The sequence below is a fragment of the Oryctolagus cuniculus genome, chromosome 7 (assembly GCF_964237555.1).
Source record: "Oryctolagus cuniculus chromosome 7, mOryCun1.1, whole genome shotgun sequence".
In the NCBI taxonomy this organism is placed as follows: domain Eukaryota; kingdom Metazoa; phylum Chordata; class Mammalia; order Lagomorpha; family Leporidae; genus Oryctolagus; species Oryctolagus cuniculus.
Window position 1 is genome coordinate 15,690,954 of NC_091438.1, and position 26,193 is coordinate 15,717,146.

Genomic DNA, 26,193 nt, shown 5'->3' on the forward strand with positions numbered 1-26,193 from the left:
AAAAGTTTTCAAGTTGAGATGGGCAAATCCAACAAGACTTCCTGGGATAGGTTTCAAGGCCGAGGACTAATCCTCTGCGACGTGGGGCCTTTCCTCTGGGTCTCAGCCTGCGATACTTCCATCTTCATTTGAGCCAGTAATCGTCCTTTCTTCTCACACTCCTCTGATGTTTGTCCTCTTCCTGGTGTCAGCAGCCTTCTCTTGGTTGTTTTGCACATACACCTTACCTGAGTCAGTCTGCCAATGCCCCGTGCTTGGCTCTGACCACTTTACGAGGGTCTGTTCTCACAATCTCAGGCACCTCTGGAAAATCTTTATTGGCCTGATTTCCATTGGTCATTGTGGAGTTTACTTTTTTATCTTTGAAACTAGCAGCATTGCCTCGCTGAAAAGCTGGGTCCACAGAGGTCCAGAATGAATCTCTACTCTCCCTGGCTCCAGGAGACAAAAAGAAGAACATGGATCTCCATACAGAAATGACCTCCATGAGGTCTGACACTCTGCAGCATTGCAGCAGAGGAGAAAACCTGAGGGAGAATTCCAGAGGTAAGGGCCCACACAGGACAGGCAGGGCTGTGTTAAATACTCATTCACCTTGTGTGTTCTCTGCTCCCATTCTATCACCCAGTGGTTGAAAACAGACAGAGAATACATAATGGGACAATAGAAATGTGGGAAAAGCTGTGTCCAAGGAATGACCCTCATACTTTTGTTTGTTTCTTTTAGCGGCAGAAATAGCAGTTCTTTATCTGAAGTCCACAAAACCCAACAATGCATTCTTGGAATACAAGAGCCATGTTCGGCACAGGGAAGCTGCAGATCAAAGCTCATGGGTGGCCCTCCTTCCATCAGGTGCTGTGGTGCTGAGACAACCTCTTTGTCTCTGTGGCCCTCTGGTTCCTCATCAGTGAGGTAAAGTGTGTATTGTTCCTCTCTGAGGTCCTGCTGCTTAGGTTCCTCTGAGTCCCTGGGGAACCACACGTGCCCTGGGAACTGAGGCTGAGAGCTGACTTAGTCCCTCCTCTGTGTTTCCTCCCAGATCCGGAGCTGAGTCCACATCCTGAGAACCCAGAACTGAAGGTGCAGATGAAGGAAGATGAGCAGCTCTCTGGGACGTGAGAATGACCCAGAGAATGACAAGGTAATGTTAGGGTGAAACCAAGTGTGGGTGAGATGAAGGACACGTTGTGTCAGAAACCTCAGGGGATACTCAGAAAGGCCTACTCCACTGCCCAGCCCCTGAAGGAGCCACCTTCCATGAGCACTGAGGTCAGGAGAGAAACTGACTCCACAGTGAACCTGTGCACCTGGCCAGGGAGATCCCTGGATGGAATCAGAGCAGGTTTATGCTGAACACAAGCTTTCCATGCAAACTAGAGATCCTGGTAACTTCAGTGTCACCACCAAAAAAAAGGGGTGGGAGAGAAAGCACAGACTTCCTGCCCTCTTCAGCTAGGTACATTTTTCTACCCATGCTCAATTCCACCATGCAACACACTGCACAATCCAATAAAATGGCAGTGGTGCAGTTCCACAGCCCCAACGTAAGTATCCCCATGATCCCCACATGGGGCCAAGACCTATGTACATTGTTCACAATGCTTTTGCTTTCTCTGTGCTATAGTGTGAAAGCACTCACAGAACTCAGTAGCCAAAATAATTATTCATCTGAGAAATTGGCAAAGGACCTGAGTAGACATTACTCCATGAAAGGAATACCCATTGCTACCAGGTTTATGACAAGTTGCCCATTATCAGTACTCATCAGGGAAACACCATTCCAAACCACAGAGGGATATCCCCTCAGAACCATAGGGTCAGCTGCTTTCACAAAGACAAGAGAGAATAAATGTGGGCAAGGGTGTACCAAAAAGGAAACCCTTTTACATTATGTGTGAGAATGTTGAGTGGTATGGCCGTTATAGAAAACATTATTAAAGTATTTTTGAAATGTTAAACTAGAACTGTCAAATGACCCATTCATCCTCCTTGTGGGTATATGTGCAGAAAAAGAAGAAACAAAAAGCCATATCAGCATTTAGCAGAGATACCTGCAATCCCTAGCTGGCTCTACATATGGCTTGAAAAGTATATTTTAATAAAAGGATACTACAGACTTTCCATGACACTTTGGAATCACTTGAAACGTTTGAATCATTCTTATACATGGCTGTGTATAGATATTTATATATATATTATGTGTAACAATACATTATACATGATAGATGTATGATGATGCTTAAATATATAGATTTATATGATGGAATGCTGTTCAACTCAAAGTTAAAGGAACTCCTGTCATTTCTGAGAAACTGGATGAAATTGGAGGACATTATGGTGAGTGAAATAAATGAGATATAGAAATAATAACACTGTATGAAGTCTGTTATGTGTGGAGTTGAAAGAAAAAATGGAAAATTGTTGAATATGTCAAAACAGAAAATAGAGGTCTTCAAGGTGGTGGAGTCTGGTTGGAAGAATAGAGAGATGTTGACCCAAGAGTACAAAGTGGTAGTTATAGAGAAGAACTAAATCTAGGGTTCTGAAGTTAAGCATGAGAATCTGAGTTATTAGTGGAGCATTCTATTCTCCATTAGAATGAGAAAGTCTGAGAATTTTCTAACAGTACATTTTGTGGGTTCTTACCATGTGCAGGCACATAAAGGTTAACTGTGAAATGATGAATATTTTATATACTGATCTAGAGGAATCATTACACTATGGATATGTACATTACAATATCATTTTTGAATATTTTAATAATTATTTTTTTTTTTTTTGACAGGCAGAGTGGACAGTGAGAGAGAGAGACAGAGAGAGAAAGGTCTTCCTTTTGCCGTTGGTTCACCCTCCAATGGCCGCCGCTGCAGCCGGCGCACCGTGCTGATCCGATGGCAGGAGCCAGGATCCAGGTGCTTTTCCTGGTCTCCCATGGGGTGCAGGGCCCAAGCACCTGGGCCATCCTCCACTGCACTCCCTGGCCATAGCAGAGAGCTGGCCTGGAAGAGGGGCAACCGGGACAGAATCCGGCACCCCAACCGGGACTAGAACCCGGTGTGCCGGCGCCGCAAGGTGGAGGATTAGCCTATTGAGCTACGGCGCCGGCCTATTTTAATAATTATTTTAAAAGATGTATTATTCTATTTGAAAAGCAGAGTTACAGACAGAGAGGAACACACACACACTGAGAGGGAGAGACCTTGCATCTTCTGTTTCACTCCCCAAGTGCCTACAACAGCCAGGCCTGAGCCAGGCCAAAGCCAGGAGCCCAAAATGCCATCTGGGTATCTCACAGGAGCTCAAGGGCCAAGGACTCTGGTCATCTTCCACTACTTTCCCTGGACCACAAGAGGGAGCTGGATCAGCTGAAAGTGGAGCCCCTGGGACTCCACCAGCACTCACAGAGGAGACCAGTGTCTCAAGTGGTGGCTTAACCTACTATGCCACAGTGGAGACTCCTACATCTATTTAGACATCAGAATTTAAAATTTCCAAAAAATCCCAGTTTTGATCATCCCCTCAAATGGAAACCTTAAAATGTGCATCTTTTGGGACTGGCATTTCCTTCAGCAGTTAACTGGCTTTTGCAATGCTCACATCCTATATTTGAGTGGCGGGGTTTGAGTCACCAAAGGGTTTCCTGTCCAGATTCCTGCTAATGTGCACCCTAGGAGGCAGCATGTGATTGATCAAGTATTAGATCTCTTAGTTCTAAGGGTACAGTTCAAGAACTTGCCATAGGATGCCAAAATCCCTTAAGCTGCCTGATAAAAAGAGCAGCTTCCGTGTTATAGAGTACATGGATAGGATTAAGTGGTAAAGTGAATATAGAGATAGGATCAAGTGTTAAAGTGATCATATAAATAGGACAAAGTGTTTGGAAACAATAGTAGAATTCAAAAGCAGTGAAGAGTCTAATAAGAAAAGTGGTCCATACAGCAGACTCATAGAATGAGTAGTACTGTGAACTCAAAATATCACCTGGTTCCTGGTTTTATTCAAAGGGCAAAAAGACAGAGAAAAGAGATCTCCTATTGACTGGTGTGCACCTAGGAGGTCTAAGCTAACCTGGGCCTGGCCAGGCTGAAACTAGGACTGGGTCCATCAGGATCTCCCACATAGACTGCAGTGACACAAGTACTGGAGCCGTCATTGCTGCCTCACCGTGTGTGTACTCCCAGGAAGCTGGAGGGGAGAGCAAAGCAAGGACTCGGTCCCAGGCACTCTGATCCAGGTGTGGGCACCCCAGGTGGCATCTTAACTGCTGTGCCAAATGATTGTGCCAATTTCAACCTCTTAGAAGAAAAAATAGTACAAAGTCTTTCAACTTGAATTAGATTACATTTTTTAGGTATTATACCCAAACTACATGTAATAAAAGAATAAATTCATAAAGGTCCCAATATGTTTAATTACCTGCTCAAAGTCATTGATAAGAAGATGAATAGACAGGCCAACATAGGGAGAAAACATTTTGAAATTGCATACCTGGTATAACAATTCTCTTCAGAGAACTGAAAGAGCTCTCTCAAAATTTCATTCACAAAAATGAAATGACACATTTAACAAGGAAACGTAAAATTCTCCATTTCAAACAGGTAAAAAAGCCTTGAGATATCTTTAAACAGCAGGTGGGGTGACTTCCTAACAGCCCTGAGAAAGGAAGGCTTGTTGGGACACATTTTCTGCCTTGGTATTTTCATACACATACATGACTATACGAGCGATACATGCTTAGGTGATTTGGGGACACGGTCTGTGGTGTCAGCACAGGATCTATAACTATGAGACTGGCAGATGGGTAGGTTGTCCCCACCAGTGGGGGTCTTGTGCCTCAACCTAGCTTAGGCCCCTGGAAGGCAGAGTTCCAAAGATTCCATGACATGCTCCACCTTCTAATTCTGCGATGGCAACGGCAGACCGTTAGCTGCCACACAACAGCCAGTCCTAGCAGAGACTGAGCTACAGGCAGTGCCTTCAATCTAGGCTTTGGCAGTTTTATCCTTGTTTGTCCAGAGAAGAACTTCCCAGTGTTGTCGGGCTGTGGATCAGGAGTTTCACATCAGTAAGTGAAGCTGGTTATTGTCACCCCCCAAGCCTACCTGAAACTCTTGGATGTCATTTGTTTGACCCTGGCCTGTGTTTGGCTTTCCTCTCCCCAGTCCCTGTTGTCCTGCCGTGACACACCATCAGCATGGCGGGATCCCACAGCCCTGCATCAGATCCTGTGGCAGAACTGAACGACCTCGAATGCCAGCAATTGCGATCCCAGCTGGCAAAGAGCCAACAGGACTGCTGGGAGCTCCAGGAGAAGTTTCTCATAGCTGAGGCTACAAACTTTGCCCTGGCCATGGAGCTGAAAAAATACAGTAAGTTCTCTCGGGTCATTTCACCACAGTGATGATTGTCCTGTATCTTCTCCTGAGGAGCTAAATGGTTTACCTCACTACGTGATTTTTGTCTTCTTTTAACCAAACTTAATTTCCTCCTGACCACACTCCCAAGCTGACACACAGGGTTTCGCAAGTTTTCCAGGTTAGCAGTGAGGTGTAGGGTGACAGGAGTGCTGAATCTGTCATGGATTCCTGATGAGGCATTGAGTGCATGTTTATGATCATCCTGTCTGTGTCAGCTCCTGCAGCCTTATACCATCACTGTGGGCCTCATTTCTGGGGCTAATGCATTTCACTCAATTCAAGCTTCTGTTGAGTTCCCATTGGCAAAGCACTGTCCTAGGTCCAGAAGTGGACATGTGTTCAGAGTGAGCAGGATGGGCTTCCAGAGAGACAGAGAGTCTCCTGTGCACTGGAACTCTGGTATCCATGGGAACACTCTCACAACACAGCCTCCCCGCTGGGAGAAAAGTCCTGCTCCTGGAGCACAAGTTCTTCTTCCAGAAGAGGAAGACAGTGCCTGAGACCTGGGAGTGGGAGCACAGGGTGTAGGGGGGGAATCAGGGCCACTCGCCTGGGTGCCCCCATTGCCCACCTTCTCTGTAACTTTGATTTCTCTCCCATTCATAGGTACTATCTGGGTGCCTCTGTAGATTGTCACAATAAAATGCACTCCTTCTTTCCTATACAACTCCAAGGATGGTTCCTTGCTCAAGATCAACAGAATCCATGAGGCCCTTATTGTGCTGTTTCTAATTTAGCAGGAACTATACTTTTTCTTGGGCCATATTGCCTCAGGGCCTTACTTTGTTATACATTGTACTCTACACAGTTCCATGAAAGATGGTCCCTTAAGTCTGAAATAACAAACACTTGAAATCTTTCCCAATGCAAGGAAACAGTCCTACACCCTTATCAAGCTCCAAAACATACAAAAGGTGACGACTTCATGCCCCAGGTTCCTGTTTGACCTGAGAGGCTGCAAGACTTGCTGAGTCCATTGGCTCATGATTCAGTCTGAGCTCAGGGGCTGGGAACTCTGATTCTGTAAACACCAGTGGAATCACATTGTCAAGTCATCTTCTGTATCTTTGAAGTCCTTTTTTCCCATTTTATTGGGAAATAGCAGGGTCAGTGCTGTGGTTCAGCAGGTAAAGCCACTGCCTGCAGTACTGGCATCCTATATGGGTACTAGTTCAATTCTGGCTGGTCCACTACCACTCCAGCTCTCTGCTATGGCCTAAAAAACAGTAGAAGATAACCAATGTGGCTAGGCCCCTGCATCCACATGTGAGACCTAGAAACAGCTCTTGGCTCCTGGCTTCAGACTGGCACAGCTCCAACCTTGCAGCCATTTGGGGAGTGAACCAGCTGATGGAGTCTCTCTCTCTCTGCCTATGTCTCTCTGTAACTCTGCCTTCCAAATAAATAAATAAATCTTTTAAAAATAGGAAATTTCAGATGCTATGTAGTGAGGTGATGAAATACAGATGTGAAACTCCCAATCTGGAGCCTGGCCCTGGAGTTCTTTTGGTCTTCAGCAGGCACTGACTACAAAAGCACCTCCCTGAGTTCTGCGTGTCTGTCTTTCCCCAGATTGTGAGAAGTTTAAAAACATCATTGAGTCCATACTGACCAAAAAGCTCCACTTGGAGGAGCCGCTGGCAGAGAAGCCCACGGTCCCAGAGCTACTCAGGTAAGGGTCTCTGTGTGGGGCAGATAGGTGGGGAGGTGTGTGGGTGTCTCTGGTGGGGCAGCTCAGAAGGGAGAACTGAGGCATCTCAGGCATGGAAAGCCAAGGCACTGTGGCAAACAATGTTCTCCATGTAGGATCACTGTGGGACCCCAGACAGAAGTGGCCATCAAAGGAGGATGCACTTTTCTCTAAGGGAGGAGAGAACTTCCACTTTGCTGATGGCCTTGTCTAAATACAGACAGAGTTTTCAAAATGCTTCCATAGCCTAGTCAGCTCATGTCATGAGCCTTGTGTGGTCCCTGACAACATACAGAGGAGTGCTAATTGTTAAATTAACAGCAGGAGTCACTGTGCACTGACTCCCCATGCAGGACCTCTGTCCTCAATGAGTTGTATTAAGAGAGAGTTACAGTGAAACATTTCTCAAACAGTTTTTATTCTTGGGTGGGTGTGTGTGCGCATTGTTGAAATTGTTACTTAATATAGAGTTGGTCTTCTGTGTTCAAAGTTCATTGAAAATGCATCTTAATGGAGAATAAGATTGAGAAGTAGAGAAGGAAGAGGAGCTGGGCTGGGAGTGTGGGTGGTACCCTGGGTATGGGGAGAAGAATAACTATGTTCCTAAAGTTGTCTCATGAAATGTATATTCCTTAAAATAAATGAATGAATAAATTTTTAGAAAGAAATGGTAAAAATTAATTTTACAATGAAAGTAAAAGTGAATAGGGACTTGGAAAAAATTCTCCCTTCAGGAGAAATTAAAATGAAAATACATTTTTCCCTCTTCAATTACTGTTTATTTCCCAAATGAAATGGTATGCATAGATAATAATCATAAAAAAAGACATCATGGAGTCCATGTTGACCAAGAAGCTACACGTGGAGAGCACCTGCCAAAGCAGCCCAGGTCTGCTGAGCTGCTCAGGTAAGGCTCTCTGTGTAGGGCAGGCAGGTGGGGATGTGTTTCACTAGTGGGCAGCCCAAATCAAAAACTGAGCCAGCCTGTGCCAAACAAGGGCAGAGATTTACAGCAAAGCCCTGTGTCTCAGACGTTATGAAACAAGGAGGGAGCAGAGGAATCTGAATTCAGAGCTGCAAGTGCAGAGAGTCTGTAAGTAAGGTGTCCAGGTGGATGGGCTCCCATGGGGCCCTCCTGTTTACTCTCTCTTCTGCCACAGGAAATCCCCGTGGCTGTGTTTCTGAGAATCCAGTCACCAGTTAGCTTTGGTCCTCTGTCAGTGGCACTATGCCTGTTCTCTCTTGCTCCCATATTCTCATGGTTCCCTTAGTGTGGAGGTGCTTTTCTGTGGGCACTCACCTCGAGATGGAGCTGCATTGGGTCTTCTTGAAGGAGCAGGGGATGCTGGGCTCCTCTGTTTGGTCATCTTGCAATCAATCCTCATTTACCCTTAGTCACCATCACCTCCTGATATAGAAGACTGATGCTCAGCTTGGCCCTGCCAGACCTTCATTCTTGTTTCTTGCCATGTAACCCCTGCATGCACCATGATTCCCAGTCACTGCACTGTACACTGTGTGTCTTCCTACATGGAAATGCCTGTGGCTGGAAGCAGGAACTGAATTAGCACCTTTATGAAGGCGAGGAAGGAAGAATCCTTGCACTGTTGATAGAACATGACCTGAATGGAATCTCAGGAATTGTGACAAGATCTTTCTCTAAAACTGGGAGCAAGGCCTTGTGTTGCTCTTTGCTTTTCCTGGCACAGGTATTTCTCCAAACCTGAGTGGTGATGCTGGTGGAGGGCTCTATAAGGCATTGTTATGAAAATCTGTTGAAACACAGAGAACCTAACACTCATCCCTTCCCATCTAGAACTTTCTCCACGCTTGCACCTTAGGCATTGCCGTGGCATCCTTGAAGATCAGGACCAAGAACTCTCCCAGTTACGTCCAAAGGTCCAAAGGGGGAGAAATCTAGCCCACATCCTGCAGCAGTACCTGAAGGACGTGCTCACAGTGCATGACCCTGGGACCTGTACGGGGCAGGGCTTCCGACGACTGCTCACTGAGGCTGTTCGGCTGTCAGCGTGCCTTGAGGACCTGCTTGGAGCAGGTAAGCTGGGCACAGGCTGTCATGTGAGAAGCCTCAGGGGTTCAGATGCTTTCATCTCTGCCATGGGCATTTGCCTCAGCTCTTCTTGGTACTGAACATGTGTGCCATGACTAGGTCAGCTCTGCTTGGGAAAAACAGATAGGGGCAGAGAAGTCTTTCAAGTTTGCAGTATCCCAAAGCTCTCCTCCCTTCCTGATTGTGGTTGGCCTTTGGGGCAAGAGGCAGGGTCCATCCTCATATCAAGACCAGAAAGACCTTGTGAAGTGAGGCCACTGTTAGGCTGAACAAAGTCACTGAGCTAACTTGAATGGAAGCCTCCAGCTCTGTGCTCAGTGTGGTTTTCAAATGGTAGACAGCTGATTGCTTTCTCCATCCAAGATTTCTCTCTCCTCATTCACTAGATGGACCAAAAATCTGGGGCAGAGCAGATGTAACCATCAAAGGTGGGAGCTGTTTTTTGTATGTTTCCCAATACAACAAAGGCCCTCCTCTCCCTGGGAGTGCCAGACCAAGCACTAGAGTTAGTAGAACTTCCATGAGGAAAGCTGTTGAGAAGGGAACTCATAACACAGAGAGAATTTCCTCTAATGATACAGCAGAGAAAACATGGAGGGCCTGTGAGGGAGGGATGGAAGTCGGGTTCTTTGCTTCTTCATGACAGATGGAGGTTCTCTGTGAGACCCATGGGAACATAGAACCCATGCCTTGGACTCCCACTAGTGGCAGGATGAGGGATAATAGGCAGAAGTCCCAGGGAAGCTTGAGAAGCTTCCAGTGATATGGGAGCAAAGGATGTTGGCCTAGTTTCAGGCAGAATCTGCCATGGTTCTGATCTCCAAGTGCAGAGACACAAAGCCTGATGGACCACAAGAGAATGGCAAGGTGTTCCTTTAAACACACTATTGGCACATGTGTAGATATTCATATGCACACAGAGGCCACCTTGATTGTAGTGGGGTGGGGGGTTATAATATCTGATTGGACATTTCTGAATTTGTTTACAGAAAATATTGAAGAGGAGGAAACACCAGCACAAGGACCTGTTGCTGACAGGTAATAGTGAATGATTAGGAGCTGGCAACAAATGGGTGAAGGATGCGCAGGGTCTCCTAAAGAACAGAAAAGGGGCCGAGAAGTCATGGAGTTGAGATGCATGCAGAAACACAACTGCAGATTGTGTTGAGTCCTTCCTTGCCAACTAGGAAATCCCCCTGTTAAAGTAGTTGTCTGTTGTCCTGGTCCGAGTTGCTAATAGGATCCATCATGAACTCACAGCCTTAGGTGTTGCCTGCAAACAAAATTCCAGAACCCCTGTTCTGTGCTTTCTGGAAAAGCAGAGGAAGATGGGCATCTGCTTTCTACAGAGTTCGCTGAAGTTCTCATCAGAGAAAACTAGCAAAGAGGCAATGTGCAAAGGGAGCAGTTAGGAAGAATCCAGCCAGTTTCAACTGCAGAAAAGCACCTCTGCAAACCATGTTTGCTGTCCTGTGACTTGGTTAAGAGAAGGCCCAGAAGGTAGCACATCTCTAGAATCTGCCAAGCCCCTAAAACCTTGATCACATGGCTGCAGGACACTGCAACAACCCAACCTGAGCACAGGGTGTCAGCCCGCGCGGCTGTCAATGTGTGCTTGTGCTGTGACTGTGCCATGCAGCGACAGTGGAGGCTGCTTCCTCATTAGCTGTTGTGTATTGAGTGTGATGAGCAGAGGCTGATCTCTTCCCAGGCCCTCTCCTCCTAGGCAGCCACACGGTGTCCAGAGTGGAGGGAACCGCCTCTATGCTGTCTATGACCGATCCCTTATGCACCCCATCCAAACCAGCCAACTCCCTGGTGTCTCTTCCTTCTTGGTTTAATCTCTGTCATCCTTATCCCACCTGGCTTCTCAGGGAGTTCTTGGAAGTGGATGAAATGGAAACCCCACAAAGTTCACAGCAGGAAACATCTATCACTGGTGCTGTTGACCACCTGCCCAGTGACTCCTGCCTGCCTGAGGGCACTGTGCAAATGTCTCCTGATGCTGAGGACACCCACGGTGTGCTAGGTGTAGACGGGGGACACGCTTCTTCGCACAAGAAAGAAGAACCTGTCACCATTCTCCCAGGTAGCCTCTCCATTCTTTGTACACAATGACTCTCAGGTGGAGGGTTGCTTTTGAGCACAGGCCCTGCAGACACAAGTTGGTTTCAGTCAGGGTCCAGGTTGTGGCACTGAACATAGACATCAGGAGAGTCAAGGAGCTTCCCTCCCCTCAGATGCAGTTTGTCTCACTGCACCCTAGCCTATGGGAACATACAGAGGCCCTGTGTAGGAAGTGCCTTTCAGACACTCTAACTTAGAAATAATGCCTGCTGTCACCTGCAGTGATATCATTCTGTTCTGCTACTGTATCCCTGGAGTTCTATCCCCATGCAGGCTTTGGGTAACACTTCCCATGTGTGGGCCAAGTTGTGATCCTAGTTTCCCTACTTCCATCCCTAGTCTCTGTCTCCTTTAAGACAGCTTATCTTAGCTATGCAATCATCTCAAAACCAAGACATAAAGTGTTTTATACTGTACTTCCTGTACAGTTCAAAAAACATAGCTGAATCCAGCAATGTCCCTACAAAATCAGTGTTCAATCTTTCTCTATAACTGCATAGATTTATTTATATGAGGTGTTATAGAGTTCATTCAGCCTTCTATAGAAACTCCTCTACCCTTATTCACCATGATCAGTGTGATAGGATGAGTCAGTATTATAGCAACACTCCTAGATTTTAGATACATAAATCCTAAAGGGCCTGGGTAGAGAGCTCTTGAGTTGCTTGTATTGTTCCCATAGACAAGAGGGAGATTATTCATGAGCAACTCTTAGAATAGCCAAGATTCTCTGTGGCATCAAACAGGTTTCAATTCCAGGAAATGCAGACTCCATGCATAGCTCTCTCCCAGTGTTCTACCTCTTCTCCACAGTCAGCAGCCTGGGTCCTTTAATGAGAGCAGCCTGATGACTGCAGTTTGCCTCCTAGAAAGTTCTTGGGCTGTGAGCTTAGAATCCCTGAGGCCCATTGCAGGCTGTTTCTAAGGGTTCTGGACAGAGGTTATTGAGATGGTGATGCAACTGTGAACAGGGAGATTTGACCCCTTGCCCAGGATGGCTCACCAAGCCCATCTCTTGATGTCGACTTAGTCCTCCTGGAGGATTTCTGTCACAGTCTCCCGTTCTCACACGAGAACAATCTGTCCTCTTGGTAGTAGTGGCCATTGGATACCAATATCTGACCCAAAACCTGCTTAACCTGGTCAATCTCTCTGAATTTGTTTGCAGAAAATCAATATCACGAAGTGGAGGTACAAGAGCAAGTTGTCACATACACTTCCAGGTAACTCGGAGGCAGAGCAGACAGTGTAGCATGGACTACTAGGGAATCGAAATGCTGGAGAAACTGGTGACTACAGCCATTTGGAACATTCAGCCAATGATGAAATGGCTCTGTTCCTAACGTTCCCTTTTGTATTGTTTCCCTCTATATTCCCCCTTTGAAAATCCCTCACATATTTTAACCTGTAGTCTGATGACAAAGTCACTTCTGTACCTGTGATGCATGTCTTCAGTGTCTCTGCCCTCCCATCTCAGCAGGGAGCTCCCAGAGGAGCAAGAGCAGGAAGACCCAGATGACTCACTGGACGAGTGCTACCTCACTCCCTCGATTTCTCCAGTCGTTTCTGAGCTTGACCATTCCATGTGGAGCAGCTGGTGCTCCCTGGAGCAGCAGGACATGAGTGAGTCCCCCACTGTGAGGTGATACAACCCCCTCTGCTTGCCAAGGAGCCCGCACTATCCTTGCACTCCTCACTGCTACCTGACTGAGAGGGCTCCTGGACATGGGATGGTCTGAGACATTCTCAGCATCTGTTCTTTTTCAACCAGTCTGTTGCACAGGTGTGGTTGGCCCATCCAGCCTTGCTGTCCTCCCATTCCTTGTGTGGCTTTGTCACTCAGATTCCAGTGCTCAGTCATTGCCAGAAGAATGTCACAGATGCACACTAACCTAAGCAGCACATCTCATGCTTGTCTCTGCCATCTGTTCTGAATGAAGCAGACCCCTCTGCCCCCTGCAGTGTTGATCACATGAGTCAGTTCCCGTCCCTGTCATGTGACATTGTTTCCTGTCAGAGCCAGCAGCATGCTCGTCTCCATTGCAGTCAAGATACTCCCCCTGTTTCATTGAACCCAACCACGTTGTCTGTCCCTTCAAAGTTGGCATCATTTCACCTACCACACGTACAGAATATTCTGTCATTCCTTTAGTAGTGTGTCCCCAGGCTGCAAGTCTGAGACCTGTGCTTAGAGATTCCATGAGTAGCCAAGTTTTCTCTTGTGCTGCACACATGCACTCTGATACCTAGAACTGAAAAGTCACCTGTTCCACATTTTATCTTATCCTCAATGCACAAAATATGGTAAACCACAAACTACCAAGATAGCTTGTTTGAGAACCATGGGCACTGCACTTCCTCTCATGGAAAGGAATCACACTAGGAACCAAGCATCACCAGAGAATATTATTTTAGATTTTATTTTACCTTATGAAAGGCAGAATTAGAGAGAGAAAAAGGGAGAGAGAGAGAGAGAGAGAGAGAGAGAGAGAGAGAGGCAACTCTTGCATACTCTGGTCTGCTCCCCACATGGCCACAATGGCATTGACTGGACGAGGCCCAGGGAGGAACTAGGAGTTTCGTCCAGGTCTCCTATGTGGGTGCAGGGCCCAAGTACTGGACCATCTTCTACTGCATTCCCAGGTGCATTAGAGGGATCTGGATCAGAAGTAGAACAGCCAGGACTTGAAGCGGCATTCACATGGGATCCTGGGGTTAAAGGCAGCAACTTTACCTGCTATGCTACAGCACCCACACTTGGGAAAATTTGTTTCATTTGTGTAGGGAATCAGGTCAGCAATTATTGGTGTGATGACTGGAGGAATAGGGAGGTTTACCTCATGTGTCAAAGAAAAATGAACAAGCTAGTTCCCTCAGAAATGACCTCCACCCTCTAGACAATTCCTATCTGAGGAGTTGGCAGTGACACTGAGGATACTGGTGTGCTGTGCTAGCGCTGGACAGCGCATTGTACAGGCTTTGAGGGGATCATCCTAGATGACTGTGCCTATTTGAATTCTTTTGCAGAAAAGGAACATGACAATGATGAAGTGCAAGAGGAAGCACAAGCCCTATCATACTCCAGGTGAGTCTTAGGAACCCTGGGCAGTGAGCTTAGTGCTGACACGGGCAGACTCCAGGTCCAGAGAAGAAGAGCAGTGCCACTGTGCATCTCCCATCCATTGAGCCAACCCAGCGGTACCCCATCAGCACTGCTGTCTGCCATCATTAGGGTACCAGTCTGGGTTTCCACTTCTCCCTACCTTTTCCATGTAGTGACCTGCAGCAGGCTGACTCCATGAAGGAGCCTCTCCAGGGATTCCTTGCCATCATTGCCTCTCTCACGTGCAGTGAAGGGCAGGGTGCTGCTCACAGGTCTCCTCTTCTCATGAGCTTCTCTGCCCCCCATTAATCACATGAAACCACCTGACAGAAACTAGTGCCTCAGCACTGAGAATAAGACTGACGGCTAAAGCTGTGATAGTCTCCAGTATCCCACAAGGGGAATTCATTGACTCTGCATATAATTTACATAAATCTGTTGAAGCCAGTTTTTGTTTTCCAAATACTCATGAGTACTAGTGGGCCAACTGAGTCATATCTCCAGGCTGAGTCCCTAATGACCTCATCACAGAGGAAATCCTCTGTTTCTCTCTGCTTCTGTCTCCATGCCCTTTCAATATCTCTGCTACTCACCTATCACTTCAAACCTAATACTCTTTCTCCAAGAAGATGAGAGTTCTGTTTGCATGTTTACTTTTCATTGACTTCAAGCAGTACAAATAAGCATAAAGAAGTCTACAAGCACATAGATCTAATAACATTTAATATTTGGCTGTAGATGATTCATGTGTAAATATTATATATCTACACATACTTACTATTCTAAGTGAAGGCAGTGGGGTTTCTGTTTTACCTGGCTATTTGTTTGCCACATGCTTCATATGAGCACTTCATTTTTCCTCACATGCAAGCTGCCCTGTGTTAACGTTCAGTTCGTCTACTCCAGGTGGTCAGCAAGGAACCTCCTCAAATGGAAGACATAGCATCCTGTCTGCACAATTAGCAGCCATTCTTCCCCAGACAGGGACAAAGTTGTGGGTGGCCCCTTGCTCAGCACAGCCACTTCTGGAAGCCTCCTCTTTGGAACAGCTTGGAAAGGGGCTTTCTGTTCCCTCTATGTTTCTCACCCACCTTTCCCTCCCTCCAGTCTCATCAGGGAGATTCCAGAAATTGAAGATCAAGATGTCTCACAAGACTCTCATGGTACGTTTGACTCCTGCACTTCTTCCAGAAGCTTCTGACTGGTCCCATTCTAGGAGCACCTGGTCCTCACTGGAGAAACAGCCTGTCTGCTCTGCTCTTGTTGTAGACAGTGAGTGCTCCATTGTGAACGGGAACACTCCACTGGTCTCCCAGGTGGCCTCTGTAGTGTTGGGTTGGTGCACCTGTGTTGGGTGAGACAGACCACTGTGCACTCAGGCCCCGGGGACTTATCTCGGTCTGGATGTGGCTCTTGGGTGGATTTGTTCATAGTCATCAAATGGGGGAATCCCTTGGCTGTCACCAGGCCCGCTTTCAAGGTGCAGCTTTTGACTCAAGAGAGGGAAGGAGGGGATGGGAAGGCAGGATGGCAAACACCGAGCCACCACCATCTCTCTTGGAGAGGCTTCTTGAACAAGTCACTGTGATGTTCTTAATTTTAACAACAGTTGCAATTTTGAACAGCATCCTCCAAACTTCTCAGGCTTAAAGCTTTGGCAGTCTGTACAATGTTTCCTTAGTTCTCTGATACTAGGTATCCTTGGTCGGCAGACTCTGTTTTCTCTGAAGCAGCTTGGTGCTAACCACAGCAGTCCAGTCCCGCACCTGTGTCCATGGTGTGGTTTTCATCTTCTGCTTAACAGCACTGATTTGTGCTCATATGAGGTCTGTACTTTTAATCCAGTGTCTAAACTCGGCATTTTTTTCTCATGCAAAGCCTCCATAATCTTGCACCAAGACAGGAATCTATTCAGTATCTGAGTGAGGCTGAGGGATCCCTCATGTCATCACAAGCAGAGTGCCTCTTGCTGAGTAGGAGCCCTAGAGTATGGCTTCATGGGGAGGGGCAGAGAAAAAGTCCAATTTCCTTGAATCTGAGCTTCAATGAACTTTTACACTTTCTCTCAGCACGAATCTTTTGGGTTTGAGGCACCTTCACTCATCAAATCATTCTATAGGAAAATCACAAAATCCTGATGCCCTTCCCTGTTTCTCAATGTTCTGCAGTAGAATTGGCAATGACAGTTGTCCCCCCAGTGCTATAGATCAGCAGGCACCTTTTCTTGGTGAGACCATGCACTTTTCCTCTGTACAGAGGTACAGAGATGTGCAGAGTCATCCCAGGACACAGCGATTCACACACAGCTATGAAGGCCAATCTCATGGGCATCTGTGCTGTGCTAGACCCTGTGCTGTCCTGATCCATGCAACCCTCACTGGACCTCTCCTGGTGGAGATTCTGTCCCCACCTTGGGGAGAGGATCCTGAGGCTCAACAAGGTCACTCTCCCAGGTCACCCCACCTTGTGTGCATTGCAATCAGAGACCACTCCTTGGCCTGCCCCTTGTCTGTAGGCTCAGTCCACTTGTTTTCAGCAGACATGCCAGTGATGTGGCTGCTATGGGTATTCATACTTAAAACTTTTCTTCTGTAACAAATTGTGTTGAGAGAATTTCAAATATCAGTAGAAAAGTTCTGGTCTGCAAACAAGAACTTCTAAAGGCCCTGCACAACATCTCCCACTAGGAAGGGATTGGTGTGCTTCGTCCCTGAGCAGGGTCCGCACCTCATTGAGGTTCTAGGATAGAACTCCAGCTCAGGAGTGCCCCATGGCCTCAAAGTTCCTGGTCTCTCCCCTCGGACTTTTTGCACTCAGGGTCCCAGTGAGGCATGCCCATCTGCATTTCTGTCGAAAGTGGTTGCTGTTTCACAGAACAGAGTTCCCTGGATGAACGTTTCTAGGCTCCAGTTGTGGCTGGCATGTCTGACTGCAAGCATACAGGAGCTGCTTATGCTCAGAAAGCCAGAGCAGATTGGTGGGCAGTTTATGTACAGAATGATCCCTTTTGAGAGCAGGTAAACCTTCATCTCTGCCCCTGGTGACTGCTCTGTCCTTGTACTCCTATCCCCACTGAGGATGAGTGAAGTCATTGCTACGTGCCAGACCTACAGACTTGTGGTTGTAGACTCAAAATCCTGAATTGAGCTGTAAGCAGGAGTTAGAATTCATATTGTTTATTTGTTATGGAACAGAGTTGTGACCATTTCACAGCAAGCTCAGCAGCATGTGCCCCGGTGGTGTTTGCTCCCTCCTGGTTGGAACCTTGGAGGATCACTGTCGCCACGTGCTTACTTTTTCTTCAATCCCAAACCTCAGCTCTGCCCTTTGACATCCATGCTTGTCCAGGCCACAGCATCCATATAGGCATCTCTGTCATTCATGTTCTCAATGGCGTTTCCATTTGGAGATGAATAGACTAGGAAAGAGTTCGTCCAGAAATACATGCTCTTGAATTGCTTGTATTGTTCCCATAGACAAGAGGGAGATTATTCATGAGCAAACTCTTAGAATAGCCAAGATTCTCTGTGGCATCAAACAGGTTTCAATTCCAGGGCATGCAGACTCCATGCATAGCTCTCTCCCAGTGTTCTACCTCTTCTCCACAGTCAGCAACCTGGGTCCTTTAATGAGAGCATCCAGACAACTGTAGTTTGCCTCCTAGAAAGTTCTTGGGCTGTGAGCTTAGAATCCCTGAGGCCCATTGCAGGCTGTTTCTAAGGGTTCTGGACAGAGGTTATTGAGATGGTGATCCAACTGTGAACAGGGAGATTTGACCCCTTGCCCAGGATGGCTCACCCAGCCCATCTCCTGATGTCGACTTAGTCCTCCTGGAGGATTTCTGTCACAGTCTCCTGTTCTCACACGAGAACAACCTGTCCCCTTGGTAGTAGTGGCCATCGGATACTCATATCTGACCCAAAACCTGCTTAACCTGGTCATTCTATCTGAATTTGTTTGCAGAAAATCAATATCATGGAGTGGAGGTACAAGAGCAAGTTGTGAGATACACATCCAGGTAACTCGGAGGCAGAGCAGACAGTGTGGCATGGACTACTAGGGAATTAGAAGCCAGTCTTCCCCAGATAGGGACAAGGTTGTGGGTGGCCCCTTGCTCAGCACAGCCACTTCTGGAAGCTGCCTCTTTGGAACTGCTTGGAAAGGGGCTTTCTGTTCCCTCTATGTTTCTCACCCACCTTTCCCTCCCTCCAGTCTCATCAGGGAGATTCCAGAAATTGAAGATCAAGATGTCTCACAAGACTCTCATGGTACGTGTTTGACTCCTGCACTTCTTCCAGAAGCTTCTGACTGGTCCCATTCTAGGAGCACCTGGTCCTCACTGGGAAACAGCCTGTCTGCTCTGCTCTTGTTGTAGACAGTGAGTGCTCCATTGTCAACGGGAACACTCCACTGGTCTCCCAGGTGGCCTCTGTAGTGTTGGGTTGGTGCACCTGTGTTGGGTGAGACAGACCACTGTGCACTCAGGCCCTGGGGACTTATCTCAGACTGGATGTGGCTCTTGGGTGGAGTTTGTTCATAGTCATCAAATGGGGGAATCCCTTGGCTGTCACCAGGCCCGCTTTCAAGGTGCAGCTTTTGACTCAAGAGAGGGAAGGAGGGGATGGGAAGGCAGGATGGCAAACACCGAGCCACCACCATCTCTCTTGGAGAGGCTTCTTGAACAAGTCACTGTGATGTTCTTAATTTTAACAACAGTTGCAATTTTGAACAGCATCCTCCAAACTTCTCAGGCTTAAAGCTTTGGCAGTCTGTACAATGTTTCCTTAGTTCTCTGATACTAGGTATCCTTGGTCGGCAGACTCTGTTTTCTCTGAAGCAGCTTGGTGCTAACCACAGCAGTCCAGTCCCACACCTGTGTCCATGGTGTGGTTTTCATCTTCTGCTTAACAGCACTGATTTGTGCTCATATGAGGTCTGTAGTTTTAATCCAGTGTCTAAACTCGGCATTTTTTTCTCATGCAAAGCCTCCATAACCTTGCACCAAGACAGGAATCTATTCAGTATCTGAGTGAGGCTGAGGGGTCCCTCACGTCATCACAGGCAGAGTGCCTCTTGTTGAGTAGGAGCCCTAGAGTATGGCTTCATGGGGAGGGGCAGAGAAAAAGTCCAATTTCCTTGAATCTGAGCTTCAGTGAGGTTTTACACTTTCTCTCTGCAGGAATCTTTAGGGTTTGAGGCACCTTCACTCATCAAATCATTCAGTAGGAAAATCACGAAATCCTGATGCCCTTCCCTGTTTCTCAGTGTTCTGCAGTAGAATTGACAATGACAGTTGTCCGCCCAGTGCTATAGATCAGCAGGCACCTTTTCTTGGTGAGACCATGCGCTTTTCCTCTGTACAGATGTACAGAGATGTGCAGAGTCATCCCAGGTCACAGTGATTCACACCCAGCTATGAAGGCCACTCTCATGGGCATCTGTGCTGTGCTAGACCCTGTGCTGTCATGATCCATGCAACCCTCACTGGACCTCTCCTGGTGGAGATTCTGTCCCTACCTTGGGGACAGAAAAGTTCCGGTCTGCAAACAAGAACTTCTAAAGGCCCTGCACAACATCTCCAACTAGGAAGGCATCAGTGGGCTTCATTCCTGAGCAGGGTCAGCACCTCATTGATGTTCTCTGATATAGCTCCAGCTCAGGAGTGTCCCATGGCCTGAAAATTCCTGGTCTCTCCCCTCGGGCTTTTTGCACTCAGGGTCCCAGTGAGGCCTTGAACTTGTCTTTGCCACAGACCAGTGGTTGTCTGGCTTTGTCTCAGAAACACCCAGTGCCAGGGCTGGGAAGTCATGGGGAGGAAGGCAAGTGCACAGACACTGTCTCAGGAGGGAGATGTGTGTGCTAGGCCAAAGCAATGCCTTACAGCCCACCTGGGATTTCTTCCTGACTTTTGTGTTTCACCTTAGCTTGTCTCTCCCTTCTTCAGGTGCCTGTAACTAGGTTCCCACTTCAACTGACCAGAAAATTGATGGCCACATCATATATATTATTATCTATATGACAGGCACTGAAGGCATATATCCTATGAGTCGATGTGCTTGGTGTATGTTCAGCAAAGCATGTGCATGTATGAAATGCATGTGTTCTTGTGCTAGTGTTGTTCATTCCAGCTGTGAGTGGTCCCCTGTCCTTGTCTCTCATTACAATGCCCTCCAGGTTGGATGATCCTGCTCCATCCCCCCAAACCTTCAACAGATATCCAGTGTGGTTTCTGTGCCTTAAAAGCTTAAGAGCTGTGTGTTTTATTAGTCCCACTTTGTTGAATATTGTGATCATCTGAGCCATGTTTATTACTTTTGCCTAGTGATAAATTATCAGTGAATATGTATAATATCAACCCGAATGCGCAGCACGCCAGATGTGGTGGCCATTGGAGGGTGAACCAACGGCAAAGGAAGACCTTTCTCTCTGTCTCTCTCTCTCTCACTGTCCACTCTGCCTGTCAAAAAAAAAATCAACCCGAATGAAAACATTTTAGTGTCTGAGCAGATTTCATCTCCCACTTCGGACATGACTGTGCAGGGCCCCTTTCCTTACTTGTCCCTCTGCTGCAGGCCTGACTGCCAGAGAGAGAGAGCATGAATACCAATCCTGATGGCTGTGGTTCTATTTCAGAACTGAATTTTGTTGCTGCCCCTGAGAGGAAGACCTGTTCCCAGCTGGAGGGAGGTCCTCACGAAGATCCCATCACCAGCAAGTGTGAGAGTCATAGCATCAGCCCCAGCGATGTCCCAAGTACCCCAAAAGAAAATGTTATCAAAGGAAAATGGAAGCCCAGGAAATGCAAACTGGCCTGCCAGTTCCCTGGCCTGGAGATGAAGGGAAAACCACAGTCCACAGAGAGGAAGATTGCGTGCCAATTCCCTGGTCAGGAGATGAAGGGAAAACCACAGACCAACATGTGGGCACTGACCTTCAGATTCCTGGGCCTTCACGCCTAGACAGAGGTAATCCTGTGTGTGTGTCTGAGATGTACTTGTTCCTTCTTACACTGGGCACAGAGTATAGCTCATTTCTGTTTGTTCAGATAGGGTAGAACTGTAACCTCTCTGTTTGGATCAATAATTTGAAGTAGAAGATACAGTAAGAAATCTTTGTCATGTAGAAACCTGACCCACAAAATAGGATACCTCCCCTCATAATCAAGTTAAAATGTTTACAGTTGAACTTCTCTCCCTAAAACATGCTGTTCACCATCCACTCACTTGATTGCAAGTCCTCTATTGGGTTGAGAAATATACATTGAACAATCACATTTTATCTGATTTTATTCCTAGGCCGATTTCCAATGCAGATTCTTAGGTCTCATTCTCACCTGTTTGTCCTTCCCTCTGACCAGTATACAAACAGGATATTCTCAAAAAGAAAATTTCTTAGTGGAACTGAAAAAAACAATGGGGAAACTCTAGGATGACTGAGGAGTGCCTGTTTTAAGTTAATGTTCCATTCAGAGTTGAGTGAGTGAGCTATTAGGCACACAGCAGAATGGTCCTAGGTGTAACTAGATGTGGAGTCATCTTCAGAGAAACTTGGTGTCTGTTCTGTTGACATGAGTTGTGCTGTGGTTACACTCCTGGCTCTCTTTGCTTACTGCAGAAAACTAATCCATTTCTAATGCACCAGAGAGCAGGAGGAAGTGGGGTGACATCACCCACTCCTGGTTAGGAGAGGCCAAGGGCCCTGGTTCCCCAGCACTGCAGAGCTGGGCTGGAGTTCAGGGCAGGACTCTGCTCATTTGGCTGCCACTTCCCTCTCAGCAGCCCAGGGCTCCCCTTTAGCCAGTCTCCCCACTGGAATTGAGTTGCCCGGCTTCTGCCCCACTGTGGCCCAGATGCAGGCTCAGCTCTCACCTGGACCTGACCCAGCTCTCCTTTGATTTTTCTTCTCTCCCTCTTTCAGATCCCAAGTACAGTTGGAAGGACAGAACAGTATTGCTGATTGTAACATCCCCACCTCTTCCAAACATCTACCACAGGAGCTCCACTTCAACAGCAACCAGAACACCAAGAACGCAATTTCAACACCATGAACTGCCCTCGGCTATTTTTATCCACTAGGCTGCTTCCTTGAGAGCTGGAACAGTCTTCCACCTCCAGTCCGAGTGAACACCTAAGGAGACCCAGGCCTGACTCCACAGCTGCTCTGGAGAGAACACCACCTGGCTCCTCTCCAACTGCCTCCTGTAGAGATCTGAAGTCAGGAGGAGCTGGAAGCAAACAGCATAGGACTCTGGGCACACACTGCCTTTGGATGGGGTGAGCTCGGTGTGGGCAGTGTCAGAGACACAGCGCCCTGTGCACAAGGCTGCATGTGAGCAGAGGAGAGGATAGGACTCTGCAGGATGTGGACCCTGACCGAGACAGCTGGCCCTCTCCTTCACACTGCCAGCATCCACATAGAGGACAGCAGGAGGAGGAGACTTTGGGGCTCAAAAGGACAGGAAGGGTCTCTTTCCTCCTTTTGAACCCCAACCATCTCCCCCTTCTGCTGTCTTCCATGATGGGAATGCTGACTGTGTGAAGGCGCAGGCCAGGTGTCTGGCTCAGGGTCTGCATCCTGAGGATCTCTGATGCTTTCCTCAATTTTACACTCAGCCTCACTCTTTGGCCAAGCACCCGATGCAGGGAGTGCTGTATGCTCCCTCCCACATCCCTGCAGGAGGCAGAGAACATCTTGTGTGCCCATCAGGTCCCCTGACCCTGGCATCGGTCAGTTGGTGAAAGCTGTCTGTTGATCTGTACATCCTAAAGATGTGCTCCTTCCTCCGTATCCTAACAACTGTGGAGAGGGTGACCCCTCAGAGCCTGGGCAAAAAGGGAGTGAGCAGCAGCCCTGGCGGAGGTCCGGTCATCAACCCAGGAGGTGGCCATTGATGGGCGTGATAACAGCAAGTTCATGGTGATGAATGCAGCAGTGTGGCAGGGAGGGCCCAGGTGGGCGAGGTGGACTGAGCCTGCATCAAGAAACTGGACACCTCTCTGAACACTCCTCTCTCCACGTCCAGAGTCAGGCAGCACAGATGCGGGCAGGACCTCGTCACGAGGACGCTCATGTCTTACAGCTGCTGGTCCTGCCAACTCCACTCAGTGTTGCAGGAGAACTGGGGGCTCCTGATGCAGGACGTGGGCCAAGGCACCCAGAGCCCCAGCAAACAGCAAGGCCATGTTCCTGCCAGCCTGAGGCAGCTGCAGGACGAGGAGGGGCCATATGCCTGCCCCCCCCACCCCTGTCATGGAAAACCGAGTCCTTGAAGATTCTGGACACCTGCTGCTTAGTAGTTGTTCCTGGTCAATGAACAAACCGAGCCAATGGCACCGCTGCCCTGTGGTGGACCTGTTTCTCACAGCTACCATTCTTACTTCCACTGTCTGTCATACCTGTGATGACACAATTGTTTTCCTTTCATGAAAATTGGGATCCTAGGGAGGGAATCATGTTTCCACCTGAGTGTGCCTCCTCTCAGTGTAACAGCTGCCTTAGACACCCTGTCAGCACATCTTGGGCTCCTAAAATCTACAACTTCTCATTAAGATATCGCTGTCCAGGCCCAGAAGTTTCTCCAGTGTCCAGGAGTGTAACTGGAATTTCAAAAATTTAGATTTAAGTCCCGACATGTATTCCCTGTTTTAGTTAAGTGTTTATAAAAAGAAACATTCCAAAAAAAATTTAAATATTTGAAAAGAAAAAAAAATTTAAGTAAAAATAGAAAAGAAAAATTGTACTGCTTGTTTTTTTAAAAGGAAAGATTAAAAAAATTTTAAAAATTGTTAAAAATTTTAAAAAGAAAAAATTAGAAAAAATGTCACTTAAGTGTGTTTGAAAGAAAAATACTGAAAAAATTAAAATTAAAAATTTTAAAAACTTTAAAAACAATAAAAAACAAAAAATAGGAAAATAGTAATAGGAAAATTAAAATGCCACTTCATTTTAGTAACTTTTTAAATAGGAAAAATTTAGAAATATATATAAATTAAATTTATTTCAAAAATTTAAACTCAGCAAAAAAAGTAAAACTCCATTTCAGTTCAGTGTTTTTGTAAATACAAAAATGCTAAAAAAATTTTAAATTTAAAAATGATTATACTTTACAAATGACAAAAGAGAAAAGCAATTATTCAGACAAGTGTAAAATGCCATTCCTATTCACTGTTTCACTTAATGGAGAAAATGCCAAATTAATAAAATTTAACAACTTTGCAAAAATTTCAAACTTAAAACATAAAAAGCAATACTAAGGAAACAAGGTACAATGCTATTTCAGTTAGTTATCTTTCTAAATAAGAAAATGCTAAAAAGAAAAGAAAAAATTTCAAAACAAAAAGAAAGTACTAAGAAGAAAAAAATAAATGCCGCTTCAGTAAAATGCCACAATGCAACAAAAAAAATGTAAAAATTTTTTTTGCTTTGTTTGACAACTCGAATTGGTTCTCAACAGCTGACCACTGATGATGACAAGTTATTCAGTACCTCCAGAACAAACCACCTGGTAATTTATGCCAAGAGACAAATCAGCAGTCATCTAGGTTTTTCCTTGGATACCACTTTCACCAAGCCTAACTTAGGTGAAACTCTCTGCAGAAATTTTACAAACTCTTTGCTGATTTTGATACCTGCTTTTACTTTTGTTCTGTAAAAATCATACACTTTGGATAATAAAATTTCAGAGTTGAAATAAAACACTTTGGAGAGTGCTGCTTGGAAGATGTATAAATCTCCTGTTTGAAAATGGCCTTCCTTTAACAATTTTACCATGCGTTAACCATTCATGCCTGTGTCAGTTATTATATTCAAGTCTAATACTAGATTTCTAATAGAATTCTTCCTGAAGACTGGATCCTGGCATTCTATAGTTCAAAAGCATTCTCACCCCAACGTGGAATGTTATTGCAAATATCCTGTTAGCCCATACCATTGAATTTTTTTCTCTATCACTTGGATTTTTAAATTTCAGTGTTATAATACATTACATCTCATATTGGGTGTGCCGATGTTTTACCCTTGTATCTCTCTCTCTCTCTCTCTCTCTCTCTCTCTCTCTCTCTCTCTTTATTTATATATGAAGTAGATTGCTTTTCTCAAGCTATAGCAGAGAGCCGGATCAGAAGAGGAACAGTCGGGTCTTGAACCAGAGTCCACATGGGAAGCAGACACTGTAGGTGGAGGCAAAGCCCACTATACCACAGTGCCATAACCAGGTTTTCCAATATTTAAAGAGACTGATTTATTTATCTGCAAGGCAAACATAAGAGAGAGGGAGAGCTACATAGAATGAAACACACACACAGAGATGTACCATCTGATTCACATCTCAAATGCCTGCGGCAGCCACGGCTAAACTGGGCTGAAATAAGGAATCCAACAACTTGAGCCATCTGCTTCCTCCCATTACTACAGGAAATATGGCTTAGAAGCAGCTGGGTCTTGAACCAGGCACTCTGACATGGAAGCCGCTGTCATATTGATGGCTTTACCCAGGGTCCCACGATGTCAGCACCTGCCTTCTTTAAAAAAAAAGTTTATTGAAAAGCAGCATTACAGTGAAGAGGCAGAGGATGAACAGTGGGAGAAAAGGGAGAGGGAGGTGGTGGTGCTGGGGTGGAGAGAGAGAGAGAAATACCTTCCACCTACTGGTTCACTCCCCAAATGCCTGCAAATTCAGGGAAAACCTCCTGGCTGCCTTGAATGTTTCCATTCCTGCACTTGGGACTCCAGGCCAGAATCTAAGTGTCTCTCCTGGAAGGCCAGCCATCTGCCAGCAGGTCTTGGG

The 26,193-nt window shown here is 46.4% G+C and overlaps 1 protein-coding gene across 8 annotated transcripts in view; it reads left to right on the forward strand.

Annotated features, from left to right (window-relative positions):
• LOC103345827 (neuroblastoma breakpoint family member 6) overlaps nt 1-25,377 on the forward strand; it is a 30,427-nt gene extending 5,050 nt beyond the window's left edge. For 2 of the 8 annotated variants that reach the window (XM_070077255.1, XM_070077256.1), the window contains exons 3-14: nt 376-546; nt 727-1,141; nt 5,163-5,369; nt 6,990-7,089; nt 8,949-9,163; nt 10,168-10,216; nt 11,053-11,267; nt 12,474-12,528; nt 12,783-12,928; nt 14,333-18,676; nt 21,042-21,373; nt 22,326-25,376. In XM_070077255.1, coding sequence (XP_069933356.1) covers nt 5,195-5,369; nt 6,990-7,089; nt 8,949-9,163; nt 10,168-10,216; nt 11,053-11,267; nt 12,474-12,528; nt 12,783-12,928; nt 14,333-14,394 — 1,017 coding nt within the window. In that variant the 5' untranslated portion in view covers nt 376-546; nt 727-1,141; nt 5,163-5,194 and the 3' untranslated portion in view covers nt 14,395-18,676; nt 21,042-21,373; nt 22,326-25,376. The other 6 variants (XM_070077257.1, XM_070077258.1, XM_070077254.1 and 3 more) reach the window with 5 other exon arrangements.
• Nucleotides 25,378-26,193: the final 816 nt, after the last annotated feature.